This window comes from Chlamydotis macqueenii, chromosome 2 (assembly GCF_036417535.1).
Source record: "Chlamydotis macqueenii isolate bChlMac1 chromosome 2, bChlMac1.mat, whole genome shotgun sequence".
Taxonomy (NCBI): Eukaryota; Metazoa; Chordata; class Aves; order Otidiformes; family Otididae; genus Chlamydotis; species Chlamydotis macqueenii.
Genome location: NC_141557.1, coordinates 52,148,505 through 52,166,942, shown reverse-complemented (window position 1 = coordinate 52,166,942; position 18,438 = coordinate 52,148,505). Strand labels below are relative to the sequence as shown.

The 18,438-nt window shown below is 36.4% G+C and overlaps 1 protein-coding gene across 5 annotated transcripts in view; it reads left to right on the top strand.

The window, feature by feature from the left end:
* BBS9 (Bardet-Biedl syndrome 9) overlaps positions 1 to 18,438 on the top strand; it is a 309,787-nt gene that overhangs the window by 150,602 nt on the left and 140,747 nt on the right. For 4 of the 5 annotated variants that reach the window (XM_086742981.1, XM_086742982.1, XM_086742983.1 and 1 more), the window contains one exon: positions 4,012 to 4,234. In XM_086742981.1, the coding sequence (XP_086599107.1) occupies positions 4,012 to 4,234 (223 nt within the window). Of the gene's footprint in view, positions 1 to 4,011; positions 4,235 to 4,447; positions 4,504 to 18,438 lie in introns of those variants that run through there. The other variant, XM_086742984.1, reaches the window with a different exon arrangement.

Genomic DNA, 18,438 nt, shown 5'->3' with positions numbered 1-18,438 from the left:
TTCATTAACTTCAATGATTTATTGGAAGCAAAGGGCATCTAAAAACTTAAGAAAATGCATGGGGACAGTTATATGGTATAAATGCATTAAAAAGCTAAACTATAGGAGTAAACCTATCAAATCTCACAACAGTTAGGCCCTGTCTCATACTTCTCACTACATATATTGAAATCCTTCTCTCAGATCTTGTCCCTATGTCTAGTTGACCTTGCGGGTTGCCCAGCTAAAGTCCTGGGGAGTGGAGCCTTGCAGCCAAGTGTCAGGCTACAGTGCTGGGCCTCCTAACAGGACCCGCCGTCAAACTTCAGTAGTAACCACATTCCCCACTTGCACATTGTGTCACAGGATCAGAGCCCTTCCTACAGCCTGACAACTGATCTGCAGCGTGAGATCTCACATGCTGGATGTGCCTCAAGCTTTATTGTCTAGAATTTTAGAATAACATTCATTAGTCATTTACCCTGCAGGGAATATAATTTTGGAGATTTCTTCCTGCTCAGCAAATGGTAGAACCTGAAAATCTTCCAAAAAATTAGATACTCTAGATTAAACTTTATGCCAAAGCGAGATCAAATGTATAATCACAGTCACAATCAGATGCACCATGACACCTGAGGATCCTTAATTATAATATATATGGATTATACATGATGTGTACTAGTACAATCTTAGTCCTGCTAGTATCACAAATCTGCATTTGGTCTTCAGACTTCTGCATTTTAATTTCATTAAAAGAAAGTGCCAATCTCTATTTATTACCAACAAGAGAAAATTAATAATGTATATATGCAAAATATGAAGCCGAGCCGTTCCCAATGAAAAAGTTCGATTGATGAATTAAGTATTTTTCGTATCTGTTTCAGGTGATACAGTCAATACGAAGAATTTTCATGATTTAATAATACATCTTTCTGTGAGTCTTGTCTTACATTTATTGTTACAAGTTATGGCAACACTTGCTGGTCACAGGATGATGAATTACTGGTATCGCACCTCTGTTGAAGCTGTTGCTTTCAGACCTCAAATATGCAGGATACTACACAGAAAGCCATTAGTGAATCTTACAACTCTGCCTGTAGAATCATTCTTCAGTGTAGCCTATAGACTAGAACACTGTCATTTTCAAACATACTTTAGCATTTTTTAACACAGAAAAGGTGAAGAATTTTTCTTGTTCCTTGCACCATTAAAAATTGCTGACAAATGCGGTCTTATTTGTGGCTATTAATTCATAGTTGTATAAAATCACTTAAACAGATTTCCATAAAGATTTTCTTTTTTTTTTTTTTGTGCAGAGGTAGTTTTTGTGTATCTTTCACTAATTGTAAAGGCTGCTTTGGATTTGACTGGACTTACTAGGTCAACAGTCCTTGAATTGAAGTTAGTTTCATGGTCTACTGAGAAACCAGTTTTACATGGAAATTAAATACAAGAACAAGGGTTGGAAAATGTTAAGGCTATGGTATAAAGTAAAATGTACCTGTGTGAGCCAAGGACAGAACACTGGCCACTTTTAATTTCCTGACTTTTGTTAGCTTTTATTTCAGTCTTCTTATTTAAATGCTCCTTTTGCCTGCATTTTTATGACTTATGTGGAGAGAGATATTGGTCAGCTTCTCAGCTACTGTATACTGACTCCAGTTAATCACGTGTTTCTTTGTCTTTTAGTGTAACTCAAGATTCTTACATTATGTTGTCTTATTTTTCATGATTTGTAGTGTAATTAGGAGAGCCTGGGTTGACTATTTTTGATGCTTTGTATGTATTAAGTTTCATTGCCTCGTATGTGGGAATGCAGACAGCATTTACAGCTCATTAAACTCTTTAAATTGGCCCCAGAACAGATTGTTTCCTGTCAACATCACAGGTCAGTGGATGGATTACATGCCAATGGACTCTTTCTAGAATATTTGAAATATGTTTAGCTACCACAGCATTTATTGATTGGCTTGATTTTTCTAATTTACATGTTTTTTGGAGGGGGGAAATCCAGATAAGACAGTAAGTTAACGTTGTCATTGTTCTGAAGTCCAGAAAGGCAAAAGTTGACAAAGAAAACACCAGTAGTTGATCCTATTCCTCTACAAAATGTAAATGTTTTATACACATACAGCATGTTTTCAGGACACAATTAAGAATCATGTATGTTTGGACCAATATGAAGTGCATATGACTGTGTGGTCTCACTGACATACTTGGCCACTAGTAAGCATCTCTCCTGGACCTGTCCTTAGGAAGTAACAAGGTCAGGAGGTGGCTTTTGCTTCTCTGTGTAGAAAGTAGTGCTCTAGCCTTCACAAAAACCATATGTTTCTAATGGAGGAAATTCACAAACCTTGTTTGCTTGACTCCAACAGCGTCATCATCATCATTCTTTCAAATGTTACACTTACCCAGTCATGGGAATTTGGATAGGTAGGTTATTTTGCTGTTCAGCTGCACATTTTCAATCAAATAGAATGCATCATGAGAAAGATCTTAAGAACTAGAAGACTCTGGGTATGAATTAACTGCAGCCAGATACTTGAGTTTTCTTTTTGTTCTGGCTGAGTAATCACCATGTAAAGAGCTACCTTGGTGTTACCTTCTGTTATCTTAGCAGCAGATAGAGCTAAGTGGTTCCAGACTGTAGCCTCAAAACTTCTAAAGTCAATAAAGACTGTTGCCAAAATAAGTCTCAACCAGTCAGGAGTGTTGAGAGAGCAGACACTACTACTACAATGATTGGCTATTGCTTCCTGTACATGTAGGCAGCACATATGTAAAATTGCTTACAGATAGCTGGATACGGAGAGTTGTTAGGAGTCCTGAAGTTAGCAGACCCCAAAGCCCTTCATATTACTTGCTGACTCTGTCCAAGCTCTTTAAGATTGTCACAAAAAGATGTCAGCAGGCTTTGAGACTATCTTGCAGGTTCATTAATTATAGACAGTCTGGATTAATCACATCGTCTCATCACAGAGTGTAATTTAAGATCACAGAATGAATCAAGAAGAGTCAGTTCTGCACTACACGCTGCTTAAATGAGATAGATGTCGTGTAATAGATTTTATGCATTAACCTAATAACTTTGTCACAAATAATAAGACTTCTGCTATCCAGGAGACTTACTTGAAGGAACGTCTTTGATTTGGTCGTGTCACTGAAAACCATAGTACAGATTACAAATTTGAAAATAACTTTTAGAGGTACTTCATGAAAAGAAACTTCCTTGTTTTTACTACGTATTATTTTCAGGAGTAAACACTTTATTTTGTGGAAATATGTAGACAGAATATGATACTGAATATAACATTTCCTTCTGAAAGCTTTTCCATAGGTGACTGCTTGTTTTAACTGCACTGATTACTAATCAGGTCTTCTCATAAATGTTTACAGCTTGATACTACATTGTTAGAAATTTAGGTCCCAGTTCATCAGAGCACTCACACATCTGTGCTAACACTGTGGATATCGTAACATAATTGGTCTGATAAATGGATATTGAATATCTGCAGCTTTGGGGTGCAGTCTTGATGTTCTGTGCTGTTGACATATTGTCAGAATCTTAGACAGTGATTCCAAAGAATGTATAATTGGGTACCTTTTTTTTTTCCCTAACCTTCACATATCTTCAGGGTAATGTTAAATACTACGTATTATGTTTGTATTTACATCTCAGTTCTGTTATTAACTCTAAATATTGCATCCAGGAACTTCTGTTTTTCATTTATTAATACAACTACTGAATTTAGCTATTATGCCACATACTGTCCTTATTTTTTTATTATTATTATTATTGAAATTATATTTCTCTGTCAATCTTAATATTGGAATAAGTTTGGTTTTTCAGTTTTTCCTTGCACCAGCTGAAAAATGGGGTGTTCAGGACACTCATTAACCATTAGATTATATTTTATGTATCAGTGTAATTTGACAATTTTTAGTCCTTGATTTTTTACTTTCTTTATAATTTACTATATCGTATTACAGTTCACCTAATTTTATTTAATGTCCTTTTCTTTAATCCAGGGTTGGGAAGAAACTGTGGATGCTGCTGTTTCTTACTTGTTAAGAACTTGTTTGTCAAAGAGCTCTAAGGAACAGGCCCTGACTGTCAGCAGCCAGTTGTGCATGCCCAAAGATACCAGCAGACTGAAGAAGAACATCACCGTCTTCTGTGATAGATTGGCTAAAGGTGGCCGCCTTTCCTTAAGTACAGACTCAGCCACTCAGCAAGCTGCTGTCATGCCGGGTAAGACATGAAGTACCGGCTCATAATTCAGAATATGTTTTTGTATATTAAAACTAAAAATTAAGACACATTTAATTGTGTTAACAGTTTGTTTTTCAGTGGTTGTGGAAAGCAAACACTGGTTGTGTTGCTGACCAGTAGAATGAGTTAGCTAATAAGATAATTTTAAATCTAAGTTTTCTCTCAATTTGATCACTTATTGCTCTCTTACAGCATATGCACAGCAATGCAGCAAATGAATCCCAGATCGTTGGACAGACTGGAGAAACTGAGACTTTTTAAACATGCTTGTCTTGTCACCTGTTTGGGTTTTCTGTGGCTATCTTTACACTGGCAAGTAATGTGGTCCTTAGAAGCAGTGTGAAGTAATTGTGGCTGGCAATATGACCTGTATATCTATGTGTTTTAGAGAGGATTTGAACTAACTCTGTTCCTGTTTAGTGTACTGATGCTTCATTAGCAGTTGGAGTGGCTTAGGTGCATTCCTGGGATTCATCTGCCTGGTTAGATTCACCTAAAAGAAACTAGTTCATTTGCCCAAGACGAGTCCTGAGTGTGAAAACAGTGCAGTTAGTGGGGATAATGACTCACTCTTGATTCCAACTAAAAATACCTGTTCAGTCTACACAAGGAAGAAATGTAATGATATTTTATAAAGGGAAATCACTGTACAAAATAGAATCATTTGGGTTGGAAGGGACCTTAAAGATTATCTAGTTCCAACCCCTCTGCCATGCGCAGGGACACCTTCCACTACAGAAGGTCACTCAAAGCTCTGTCCAGCCTGGCCTTGAACTCTTCCAGGGATGAGTCATCCACATCTCCTCTCTGGGCAACCTGTTCCAGTGCCTCACCACTCTCACAGTAAAGAATTTCTTCCTTGTGTCTAGTCTAAATCTACTCTCCTTTACTTTAAAACCATCACCCCTTGTCCTAGTACAACAGACTCTGCTAAAGAGTTTCTCCCCATCCTTCTTATAAGCCCCCCTTAAGTACTGAAACACAGCAATAAGGTGTCCCCAGAGCCTTCTCTTCTCCAGACTGAACAACCCCAACTCTCTCAGTTTGTCCTCATAGGAAAGGTTCTCCAGCCTTCTGATCATTTTCGTGGCCCTCCTATGGACTCACTCCAACAGGTGCATGTTTTTCCTGTGCTGACGGCCCCAAAGCTGGATGCTGCACTCCAGGTGGGGTCTCACAAGAGTGGAGTAGAGGGGCAGAATCACCTCTCTTGACCTGCTTGGTCATGCTTCTTTGGATACAGTTGGCCTTCTGGGCTGCAAGCACACATTAATGGCTTATGTCCAGCTTTTCATCCACCAGTAACCCCAAGTCCTTCTCCTCAAGGCTGCTCGCAATCCATTCTCTGCTCAGCCTGTATTTGTGCTTGAGATTGTCCAGACCCATGTCCAGGACCTTGCACTTATAACTGTATGCTGTTATGTAAACAGCTGTTCAATAATGCCTATAAAATAGAGGAACTCCTTCTCCCAGTCATAAAGGAGGGAACAGGAATAGGTAGGGGAGAATGAGGTAGAACTGTGCATGGAGAAGGGATGGTAAGAACTGAATTTTTGTCTAAGGATTTGTGGTTAAATACTGGATGGTAATGTAGGGCAAAATTCTTCAGGGTGTTTAAGTGAAGCCAAAGATGGTCCTGTAGTGTGGCTGGCATTAGCTTGAGAATTTTGTTCAACGCTACTTGTTCTTAAGCACATCTTTTTTTTTGTAATGGTAGAAACTCCTTTTTCTATAGCAACCACCTTTCAAAATTTGTTTAAAAGTGCCGAGGACCCTTCTGGCATTGCATTACTATAACAGTAAGCTGGATTTCTAGAAGCTATATTTAATATGTTCGAGATAGTGTACCCTAGAGAAATTGCCTGAAGCCCACATTGAAAAGCTGATGATTATCTTTAAGTGGGCAACTATTTGAAAGAAGCCTTCAGAAAATGTTATTTGTAGTTAATCCAACAGTATATGTTAAAGGTATGCAGTGGTCTCTGCTGAGTCTGGTTTTGTTCACTATTTTCATTAATGGCTTCAGTGATGGAATATGGAGCATGAATGTTGAAACTGGGGTTTTGCAACAAGCTAGCGGGAGTTTCAAGGACTGTTTGATAGATTAGAGGAAGAATCTGAAGTCAGTGAGATGATGTTTGGTTGAGACAAGCACTAAGGGCTCTAGTGAATAACAATAGGAGAAACTAAAAATTGAATTATTATTCCTTAAGCACTGTTGCTGTCAGATAGGCTCCTGGGGGTTATAATGGACCAGCCACTGAGTAAAAGTAGGCAGTGTGATCTTATTAAAGGTGAATTCCAACTTTGAGATGTAGTCACATAACTTTAATGAGGAGATATGATTATTTCTTTCTATTCTTCACAAGAAGATTTGGTTGAAATTACAAGGTAACACAATTCAAGAAAAACTTAGAAAAACTGAACAGAGTTCAGAGAAGAGCACAAAAATTATAAATTATTGCATTGAATTTACTTTTTGTTTCTTCTGAGGCAAAAAGAAGAGGAGGTTGAGGAGGGGCATGATAGTTTTTCAGTATGTGAAATGTTCTTATAAGGATGATTAAAAGTTAATCAGAATCCTTGGCTAAATATGTTTATAGCTGTAAGCCACATCAGGGTATATCATATACTGTGTTGTCTTTGGCAACGTGTAAACAGTTGGATGAGAGGAATGGTGAGGGGCTTAGGGAGTGGTGCCAACCCAAAGTGTGGGTCATTGCCAAGGAAGTGCTGGGGAAAGGTGCCATAGACCACCCAGGTTGTCATGTATTGACCTTAATGGGTGTGGGAGTTTATAGCATAAATCCTGATTACCTACAGTGAGTTAATTCTGTAGCTTTTAAAGATCGCTTACAATATCTGTGTGTTTTGCAGCATTGCTTTGAAAACCTTAAGCAGTGTCGACTGTGGCTGTTTGGAGAATCATTTAGGTGTCAGTCTCATTGATTTGAGCCCTGTTTGCAGTATTGCCTAAACTGTATTTTGAGTATGTCAGCTACTCTTTGGCTAGAATGTGATTCTGCTTTACCTATAGTAGTTCCTGGTATGCAGATGGCATCCTGTTGCAGCTGGCATCTGTATCAACACTTTGTTCAATCAATGATTTTTATTTTTAAATTAGGACTTTATTTTTCTTTAAACTATCCTTTTTCTTCTACAACTTTTTTTTTTTCCTTCTTCTTCCTTGGGCTTCAATTGTTTTTTTCTTTTTTTTTTTTTTTTGTTTGATTAGGAGATCTGTATATTGTGCTTTAGCATGATTTACTTACATAGTTGAATTTAACTGGAGCAGCAGAGAAACTGTTATTTAACCTGAAAATCAGTTACTGAGTACTGAATCACTGAAATCTGTCAAATGACAAAAGTCTGTTGTCTCCTCAGGCCAAATGAATCTTCAGAACTGAAATTATAAGGAAAAATGAATATTTTGCATCCAGGGAATAGTATTTGCAAATAGTTTTGTGGCAGTGTAATATTTAAGACTTATACAAAGGTAGAGCTAGAAGTCAAGCCAACTGCACATCTAGTTTTGTCCTCTGTGTTGCAATGGGGTTCATGTATGCAAAGTATCAGTGACGAGGTTTATATGAACTCTTAAACACTTGGACAAAATTGAACAATATCTTTTGGTAGCTTATATGCTAGATTAATGTCCTTATAGGAGGATTTCCTAGTATTTGATATAAGTTGTCTTTTGTGCAAATCAAACTGTTTTATTGTGAATATTAAAGTGGCAATTAATGGTGTTCTCTATAATGTTAAACTTATGTAACTTTTTTTTTGTACTAATTGTGACTAAATTATCTCAGTCTTTTTTTCATAATGATTTTAAATTCTTACAATTTGTTTTCCAAAATGGAATGCTTTTCTTTTTTCTATAGCTGGGAGTATACCCTGCTATACTGTGCTCCACCTCAACCTTCAGACCCTTTGCTACACATTTGTTGCCTAACCAGATGTTTCCTGTTCTCTATTTATACATACGATGTTACTTTCCCAAGCATGGTAGTATATACTTGACTTCACACTTTGTCTTCATAGCTTTTTTTAGTTTATTAAGGTGATTATAATCTACTTTCTATAATCATGATTCTGTCATTCAGATAATGAATGGATAAATGCTAACTTTGAAGACAATTTTCTTTACTACATTAACTACATATATATGCACCCAGAATGTATTCAAGGTCATGAAGACAAAAGTTTTTCTAGGTTTTTTTTTTTTCTTGCATAAGCTTATAAAAACCTCTTTGCAAAATGCTGGAGTGATATCCATGAGTGAATATTGCCCATTTTGAGACTGTGTTCTTAGCTGGAAGACTGGGATGCAACAGAATGTGTCATATTCCTTAAGGAACTCTCTGTTTACGTGCTACTAAACTTGAGGAGAATGTCAGGACTAATTGGAAAAACATGTGGATTTGAGTTCCTGGAATAGCTATATTCATTTTTATATATTTGTATATATATATATAAGATATAAACATTGCTGCTATGTTCTTACTACACAGAGAGTGTACTGTAAAGAAAGATAGGTAATAGTTTGTTCAATCATTGCAAATTCCTCTCTTACACTGTTAATAACAAATTCTTCATTGGTCATCCTTAACTCCTTTGGGCAGCTCCTTCCAATGCCTCACCATCCTCACAGTAAATAATGTTTTCCTTGTGTCTAGTCTAAATCTATCTTCTTCCAGTTTAAAGCCATTACTCCTTGTCCTATCACTACATGCTTTTGTCAAAAGTCCCTTCCCAGTTTTCTTGTAGGGCCCCTTTAGGTACTAGAAAACTGCTGTAAGATCTCCCTGGAGCCTTCTCTTCTTCAGACTTAACAGCCCCAGCTCTCTCAGCCTGTCCTCGTAGGAGAGGTGCTCTTATCATCTTCATGGCCCTCCTCTGGACTCACTCTAACTGGTTCATGTCCTTCTTATATTGGAGGCTCCAGAGCTGGACTCAGTACTCCAGGTGGGTTCTCATGAGTGCAGAGTAGAGGAGGAGAATGACCTCCCTTGACCTGCTGGCCACGCTTCTTTTAATGCAGCCCACAATGCGGTTGGCTTTCTGGCCTGCAAGCGTGCATTGCTGGGTCATGTCCTTTTCATCAGGGCTGCTCTCAATCCATTCTCCACCCAGCCTATATTTGTGCTTGGGATTGCTCCGACCCATATGGAGGATCTTGTGCTTGGCCTGGTTGAACTTCAGTGTGATTCTTACTTAACATATTTTCCATATGTATTCTGTAGCAATATACTATTTTTCCCCTTCTATAACCTGTAAAATAATACTTTTATATTTTTTTTTCTTATTTTAGTTTAAATATATTGGGTATTCATAAAACTTTTTAACAATGCTTATTAAATCTGTGTAAGGAAAAGTGAAAGTTAATGTTTTATTCACAAAGCTTGCTGCAAGTACTTGCAAGGATTTTGTACGCCTGAAGTTTGGATGGTACTGGTTGGATATGGTAGTAACTGAGATCAGTGGAAACTGTCATTGACCACATTAGATTCAGCATTTTACCCAGCTTTTTCATAGTGTGCCTCACCTGTTTCCACTATTTCATGAGACAGTACCATTTACAAATGTGTCTAGAGGACATTGGTAAGTATCTGTGATCTCAGGAATCTAAACCTTATTAAAAGGGCCCATTTCTCATTGAAATTCAGTTTGCTGGGGACTTTTTTAAATGTATTTTTTTTTTTTCTTACATGTATCCAGAGGCTTTCAAAGCACATTTATAAAACACTGAATGCCGATTAATTCCTATGGATTTGTTGTCTCAGGTCCTAAAACATGAAATTGATGTTAACTCATTTTAATGGTTGCAATGAAAGCTCTAACTCATTTTTTCTAGCTTCCTTAGGATGACACAGGTTGATCAATAAAGTGCCTTGAAAGACTGATTCCCTCAGGAAGCAGGTTGCTTACTAAAAGTGGAAAAGTATTTTTTAAATATGTAAGATTATATAAAAAAGACTGAAGTCTGCATTTAAACAGAAATACAAGATTTTTGTTACATTTACCCGCTACATTTCTTTGTTTTATATATATATATATATATATATATATATATATATACACACACACACACACGAAGTATAGCTGTGTATCACTGAGGTATCACATTCATTAACCTTCATTTTAAGTGCTCAAAACTTACAGCCATATTTATCTGATTCAAAATTTTATGTATTTTTGCGTTTAACAAGTACAGGTTTTTTCTCTCTTGCCTGTAGAAGCTGGGGTTCCCGTACCCACATAAAGGTTTCTCTGTAGGAAGTTGTGTACTACATGCATTGAAACCAAAACAGATCTATCATCACCGTATCAATTTTTTTCAAACTTTCCATACTTTTCTTACTGCCTTAAGGCAAACATTTGGTAAAATGCATACTTTTTATCTTTCCTTTGTAGTTCTTCCTTCTAGTAAGGCTACCACTATGGCTCTGCTTTGTTTGGTTTTCTCTATTTTTCCTCAATTATTTTTTGCATTTCTCCTCTCTACATTCTGCTTCACTGGTTTCCTTCTCCATATTGTGCACTTTGATGTCCATGCAACTATATGCACAATTCCTTCACTGTGATAATTGGAGCAAGTGACTCAAGTAACTCTATCGCTAGAATGATAAAAGGGTGAGAAGACCCTTTTCCTGGTCAACTGTCAATCTGGGTGGCCCAAAGCAGTAACTGCAGAGAAAATCCTGTGGTACTAGTGTGGATCTATCAGACAATGAGATATTAGCAAGGTTTGACAAGGGTATAATGGAGACTAAGTCCATAACCAGTGTGATCCATGTCTATTTCTGTATCCAATTTGTGCAGCTCTGCACGCCTGAGATGTTGTGCCAGTTTAAACATAATTTTCTTCTCTCCATCTAATTGCAGATGATAATCACATAAGAATGATAACAGGAACAAAGAAATTGCCATAACTCTTACAGCCCCTAGCGCTGTCATGCACTTCTGTTACGTTGTGTCATGCCAGCTACTAATGAGACATGATACGGTATATAATGGAACATGATACAGTGCTCCAGCTTTAATGTGACTTCCAGTTCTCCACATTTGAAGTACTTTTGCAGAAGTATATCAGCTGTTCACGATGAACAGTTCTATCTTAATATAAAAGCCTAGAAATAAGCAAACAGTAATATATCAAACATTTTAAACTAATTATTTGGGTTCTATTTTTGAGACTAAAATATGTCTCTTGCCCCATAAAGCTGATTTAGTGAAAAGGAAGGGGAGTAGCAAATCATTAGGGAGAATTTTGGGAGTGCTTACAGCAACAAGATTTTGTGGTTGCTCAAGAAAAGCTTAAGAACAGCTTGGTGGAGCCAGAAACATTGATTATTTGGCTCTCTGATGTGAATCTTTACTGTTTGTAACTTCTTTCCATTGTAACTTTCTTTACTCTTTAAAACTTTGTTTTCTATGGTTTTAGTAACTTTGGTAATTTATTTCTGTGGAAAGGAGAATTGAACTATACAGAAGTTAAGTGACTTTCCAAAGGTCATACCATGAGCCAGTAACATCTACGTATGAATAGAGTTCAAATGTGCCTTACAGTCTTGTGTTGTAGCTTCCACATGCAGTTGTTTGGGGATGTTTTACTGTTAAAACATAGGTTATACATTAGTAGATTGCGGTGAGCCAGTGTGCCTTGCAGCCTTTTCTTACATCATTCTGCATGATTCGGGTGAATGCATTGAAAAATGGAAAGCTGAATATCAGACATGAGAAGAGAGTAAGGAAGAATGTCTGAGGTGATCTTTAATTTTAGTGAATTCAGTCAAGTTTTGTCACCCTGGTGGACTCAAATGATAGTTCTCCAAGTGGTTAATTTTCAAGGATTACATAAACAATGGTAAAGCATTGGAATTAATTTTTTTCTTATTGAAAAGAAGGCACTGATGGAAAATATATTTTTTTTTTCAGGGCATTCCAAGATTCCAGTATCATGAAAAGGGGCAAAATAAGATGGAAGGGTAACAAAACACATTTGTGTGCAGGGTTTTGAAAAGGTTTTTATTATGTTGTTGGGAAAATCTCCCCTTCTCAATTGATATTACAGTTGGAAAAAAACCACAGAGTGAAGGAGTACAGAGGTTAAAAAGGCTAAAGCAATAACATTTTTTAAAAAATTAATAATTTAAAGAGGAAAATGTCATGCATAATGAATAAAAAAATCCCACTTGAGATTTGGGATTCATTCATTTGTTGTACTATGAAATTTAATTGGCAGCATTGCAATTCCAACTTGCCTCATCTAAGTACAGTTAGGATCAACACATTAGTGCCTTGGTGTGTACTATCCTATTGCTGGCTCTTTGCATTGAAACCTATTAAATTTTAATATGTCCTACTTAAGTATAAGTGGTCACAAATGATTCATAATGTTGAAGTATGCTTTTGGTGAAAATAATTGTCAGTTGAAAGAATTTCCCATAATGATTGTGCCTGTTACTGGGCTTTATTTTCTATATTGTTTGAGTTCTTGAGAGACCACAAGCAGAAATAAACTTCTAAAATCTGCACTAATAAGCTAATTGTTCAAAACTATGGAAAAAAATGTTGCTAAAGGAGAAGGTCTACAGCCACTTAGCTTCTATTTCAGAAGACTCAATAGTAGTAAAAAGGTGAAGTAGAAAAGTAAAAGTAAAACCTAGATAGTTATTTTAAGAGGCTGTAAGGAATGATGTAATCTGTTTTTAAATACAGCCAAACTTTAATAATGTAGCATAATCCTTTTATTTAAGGTATATACTATTAATAGGGAGTCAGTCTTGTATGTCCAATCATACTTTGAATTTCCACTTAACAAGTTTCCCTTAGTTTCTTTAGTTTTGGTTTCCTATGATGTTTCAAGAACAACCTATATGATGGAGTGTCTTGATATTTGTACATGAGCTGCAGGGATTTGAAAAGCATAATTAGCTCTGAAGTTTAGATGTCATTACTTTTCCTTTCCAGTCCCTACTTAGACAAGACCACCACAAAATTACAAGGATTGTCTACTTTGCCTAAGTACAACCATGGCTAAGTGTATCCGTCCACAAAAAGATGGGGAGATAATGGGAGAGAGATGATACAGAAGGATGAAGGGAGTGGGGAGTAGAAAATAATTTCCAGGTCACCTCTCCTCTCTTAAAATGCTGAAAACAGATTCTTAGGGAGCCTTTTTTTTTTTTTTTTCTATGTGTGTGCAACATTTCTGTTAAGTTGATAGTATTTCTTTTCATGTGATATACAGCTCAAGCCAGAATATCTCAAAGTTAATGGCTTATTCAGTTTCTTCTAACTGGAAGTAGCAGAGATGCAACTGTTTACCCATCAGGAGATGTTGTGGCCATTATTTCAGGTGCCACAACCCATTTTTTTTTTTTTTGCATTTGCTACTTTTATTTCTTTTCTGGTACGTTGAGGTTGAGTAAACCTGACTCTTCCCTTACATTGCCATTAATTTAGATGCATCTTAGCTGAAATTGCTAGTGTTACATTATTCTAAGCCGTTCTGAGCAAGTATGCCCACAATGATTTTTTTTTTTTTTTTTGTTGGTTATCACTGAATTTGGCTTACAGCTTTTGAAGGGAAACTCTTACTCCATGTTGTGTTTGGTACTCAATTTAAAAAGAAAAAAAAATCATTTAGCTGTGACAATATTAATGTTTTTTATCAATATTCAAGTCTTTTAAAAATGAGGTATGTGTGTATGTGAGATTGATTAGATCATGTTTATTGTGTAGGCAGTGTAAGTAACATGTACGAGTGTGAAACTGTGGTGAATTAACAATGCAAAACTGTATGTACATCACTAACACCACTTATAATGTATTTGCTCTTCCGCATTACCATAAAGAAGTCTAATAAATCTAAATCTAGTGAAAATTTCATATTTTGTACATGCAGAACTGATTTTTCAATTATTTCAGACCTTTTTAGGGCCCAGTCCAAATCCTGATGAAATCTATGGGAATTTTTCCATAGCCTTCAGTAAGCTTTGGCTCAGGCCCCCAGTTTTCAATTTTTCGAATAGATTTGCCAAAAATCTGCAGAGAGCCAGGCACTTGGAAAGTTTTTACTTGCAAAGTGCAGCTGGTTTTGAGTTGCACACAGAGAAGTTCCCAATGCTTTTTTTTTGAAACAAAAAAAAATAGTTTTAAAGGTCTTATAACTTTAGTAGGTAAAAGAGTGGCTTTAATATTTGAGGCAGAAATTGCCTTGAGTCTTAGAGTAAGTGTGACAAATTCTATACTAGAACATTATTTTAAAAATCCTATTATAAGTAAGTTTAGCTAAAATTCTCGAGTTGTGAGTTTCAGAGAGCCAGGTATGTCTGTCCTAATAATTTTTTTTTTTTTTTTTTTTACTACAACGGAAAACTAAACTACAATTAAAGAATAATTCCCAAAGTTTAACTACACCAATTTGAGAGATGGCTTATGGATTTCAGGGAACGTATTACGCAGCCAGATCCATCTGGCGATGCAGGCCAGTTTTCGCTGCCTCTGGGTGCTTGGATCACTGCACTTGGATGTAGATGTGATTGGACAGGCTGGGTTTCAGAGGGCATGGGGCACAGCCTGTGCCTCAGCAAGCATACCTCATACCCTTGCATATCAGCCTAAGATTAAAATAGTGGTGTTTTAAGGTAGCATCTTGGGTTATGGATGGCAGTCAGTGAGGTGTAGACTCTCTCTCCCTATAGTCTTGATGACTTTTCCTTAGGGAGAAAAAGGGTGACATCTTCCTGAATGCGAATGCCTGACATTGTTACCAAGTTGTGCATCATCAGTATTGAAATTGCAGGGGTTTTTTTTCTTAATTTTTAAAGAATGAGAGCATTTTGGAAGACCAGTCATGTTTATAACTGTTCCACTTCTTGTGAGGAGTCAGCTGTTAGTCTGCTCATGAAACTGGTATGAATAGTTCAGTTAGTGTTCATGTGGTAAGCGTAGGTCCATATTCATGTTTCCCTTGCCTCATGTTATTAAAATTCACCCATCTCTAACAATTTGATCTGATATTTGAGCTGGAAGATGTAATGAAATTGAATATGAGGTGCTTCATGACACTGGCAGATTTGAAAATTCTTTAAAATAGGTTTTTTTTGTTTTGTTTTGTTTTTTTTTCTAGTTGTGCCACTGGCTGAACCACAATGGTGATAAAGGGGCAAGCAAAAGTGAAAAGCTGCATCAACTTGAATCCCAAAGGTTTTGTTTTGATTCAGTTATACTTTGAGGCAAAGCTTTAACTCTCCCTCTGCTAATTAGAATGCTGCTAAAGCACTAATAAAAAAATAATTTGTAGTTAACAAAATAATGCTAATAATCCATTGTAGGATTATGAAAACCTTCAGCAAACTGCTAAAAACCACAGACTTGATGGGTTTCATGTGATTAACGTGGTAGACTACGTATCTGTTGGGTGTTTGCTGTGCATTGTAAGTGCAAATACCACAGCAGGGTGCATTGCTAATGGCTCTCTGTCTTTTGATGAAATTTGCACTTTATTAATTCTGACCTTAGCCAAAGCTTGACTGTTATTCCACTTGAAAAAAACTAGTTAACTGTAAATTAGAAATATCACTGAAAGGGGTGTTACTTCAAAGTTGGTATATGATTAGGGGGATGTTCCACTGTATTAATCGAGTTTCAATTTTAATGACCTACTGTCTTCTATGTAACAATAAGCAGCCGTGCCACACTGTGTTTCAAAGAACATTTACTCAGCCTTTAAATTTACCATTAAAGATCAAAGAGGACGTCTGATGTATATGGATGATGAGGGATGCCTCAGTTTAAATGGATGGTTGAGCAGAAATAGTGCAGCTAGAGGGTAATAAATATTATGAACAATCTTTTTTTTCATGTAAGTTATGTGGTGCTGAACTATATTAAATTTTATAGCTGCACTGAGAAATCTTTCACAAGTATTTTAAAACTATATCAGAGTACTGATAAGCATATGTTTCTTCTCAAACTTTTTTCAAATAAACTTTTCAGTCAAAACGGAATGGTTTTTAAGTAGAAATAATTGCTAGTGACATTCTTGAAACCAGTTTAGAAATAAATGGATGCTTGAATTACATATAGGAATTTGTGGAGAACATTTCAGAGTAAAGTCTGGCTAAATGATGAGGCTGTTCCCTTCCAATCTTAAAATCTATTTAAATAGATATGAATTAGTAATTCTTGGGTTTTATCTTCTCTAAAATGGAGAGAGTTTCTTATAACCAGAGTAGTCATTAGGGGTATTAGGTTGCTGTTCAGGGATACTTAAATGAAGTTATAAACTGACATTCTCATTTGAATCAGGCCATTGATAAAGCAGGCAATAATGTGACAGGAGTTACGCAGGAGATTTAAGTTGGTGGAATAAATTATGTTAGATATCCTGTGTCTGATTACGTTCTACCATAAATTGTTGAGAAGAAGGAAATTCTATGGGGTGATGTAAAGTAGAATCCAGCCAGATATGATGAGGTGATTAAAGGGGTTAAGATCTAGCAAAAGCCATGTCCCATGTTATAAATAGGATTTTCCTATGCTCCTGTAAATCTGTCCTAAAAGTCCTGAAAGTAAGGTAGGTTGTTATGATGTCTGTGGCAGTAAACAACTGCCATGTTTCCCTACAAAGGCACTGTATTGGCAGAATTGATATTTTGCAATACTTCCCTAGTCTAAGGAAAACAAGTTAACCAGTTCTGCTTGATTATTTCATTTAATTGATTTCCAAGGGAAAAATGCTTGTTGTACAATCTTACAACAGCCTTCTCAAATATTTCCAAATGAAAAATACTGGTATCTATGTCAAAAGAGAGCCTTCATTTTTGGTCATCTTTGCAGCACATTAAAAAACAGAGTTTTATTCTAATTCAGTGTAAAATTGATTCTCCTGTGGATATCTTGATTCTCTCTGGCTATTGAATTACATATACTTGAGATCATTTTGGTTAGTGTAGTTACAGTGTATACTGTAAACCTTGTGAAGAAATACAAAAAGTATTCAGTTATACTATTAATGGTTGGCCTGAATTTGAGTCCATGCTATGTAGAAGATTTTCCTTCCTACTTTGTGATTCACTGAAAAATAGGAAGCTTTCTGCAACACAAGATTGCCAAACCAAGAAAACACTTCATTTCTTGGTTCAAACTGTTCCTTTTTAATGCAAGTATGCCACTTCAGCAGCTATGAACATCAGTGGTTTGTAATGGGTGGTGAGGGAGTGATAGTTACTAATTTGCACACCAGTGGTAAGGTTATGGTAAGGAGAGCTTTGGTACATTTCTCTCTTTGCTAAGATGAAAGAAAGATCTTTGTTGTGGATGCTGTTTGGCTATGTTGTAAATTTTTTAGCAAGACAACAGTATACCTAGGTAGAATGAAAAAGCAATAGTTACAGAGGTATATACAATTAAGATGCACCATAGCAGGTTGCATTAAGAAATCCTTGGCAGGCACAGCAGTCTGGTCCTTCTGAACAGTGAAATAATTGTTTTGATCAACAAGATAAGACTAAAATCCTGGCCCCATTGAAGTTCCTGGGAGTTTTGCCATTGACTTAGTTTAGTGAAGATTTCTCCTGTTTACTTCACAGTACTGTTACTATTTTACTCCTATTCATGTAGTGGTTGGTAACCTTCTGACTGAGCAGAATGCACGAGAGCGAACTCTGAAGCAGATTTCTTTTAAAAGTACCTTCAGAGTTCAGATTCATTTCAGATGGGTCTTCCTGCAGTGTTTTGACAAAAAAGGAAGGTACAGAAGATGTGCCCCTTGCAGATTTGGTGTTGGTAGAAAGAAAACCAAAAATACTCAGTTATGTTCTGGGAGGAAAAAAAAATTAAAGGACTGTACAAATCTCAGTTTTTCCTATAACTTTAGTGCAATGATGGCAGTGCTATTCTCTTGCTGTAATGACAAGTACAGAGATAAAAGTATAAAGAATATATGAAAATTACATTGATCCATTTCTATTAATTCCTACTGAGCACCAAGTAGGAAACACTCAGCATGTAGTAGTAATAGCTGTACCAAACCCTTTGCAAAAGCTGGCTTTAGCAACTGTCACAAACTGTGAATCTGGAGTATTACATCTCTCCTGTTTTTTTTTTTTCCTGTTGAAATATTCCAATAAGGAGAAGCTAAGGATCTCTTGGTGAAGACAAGAAATAAA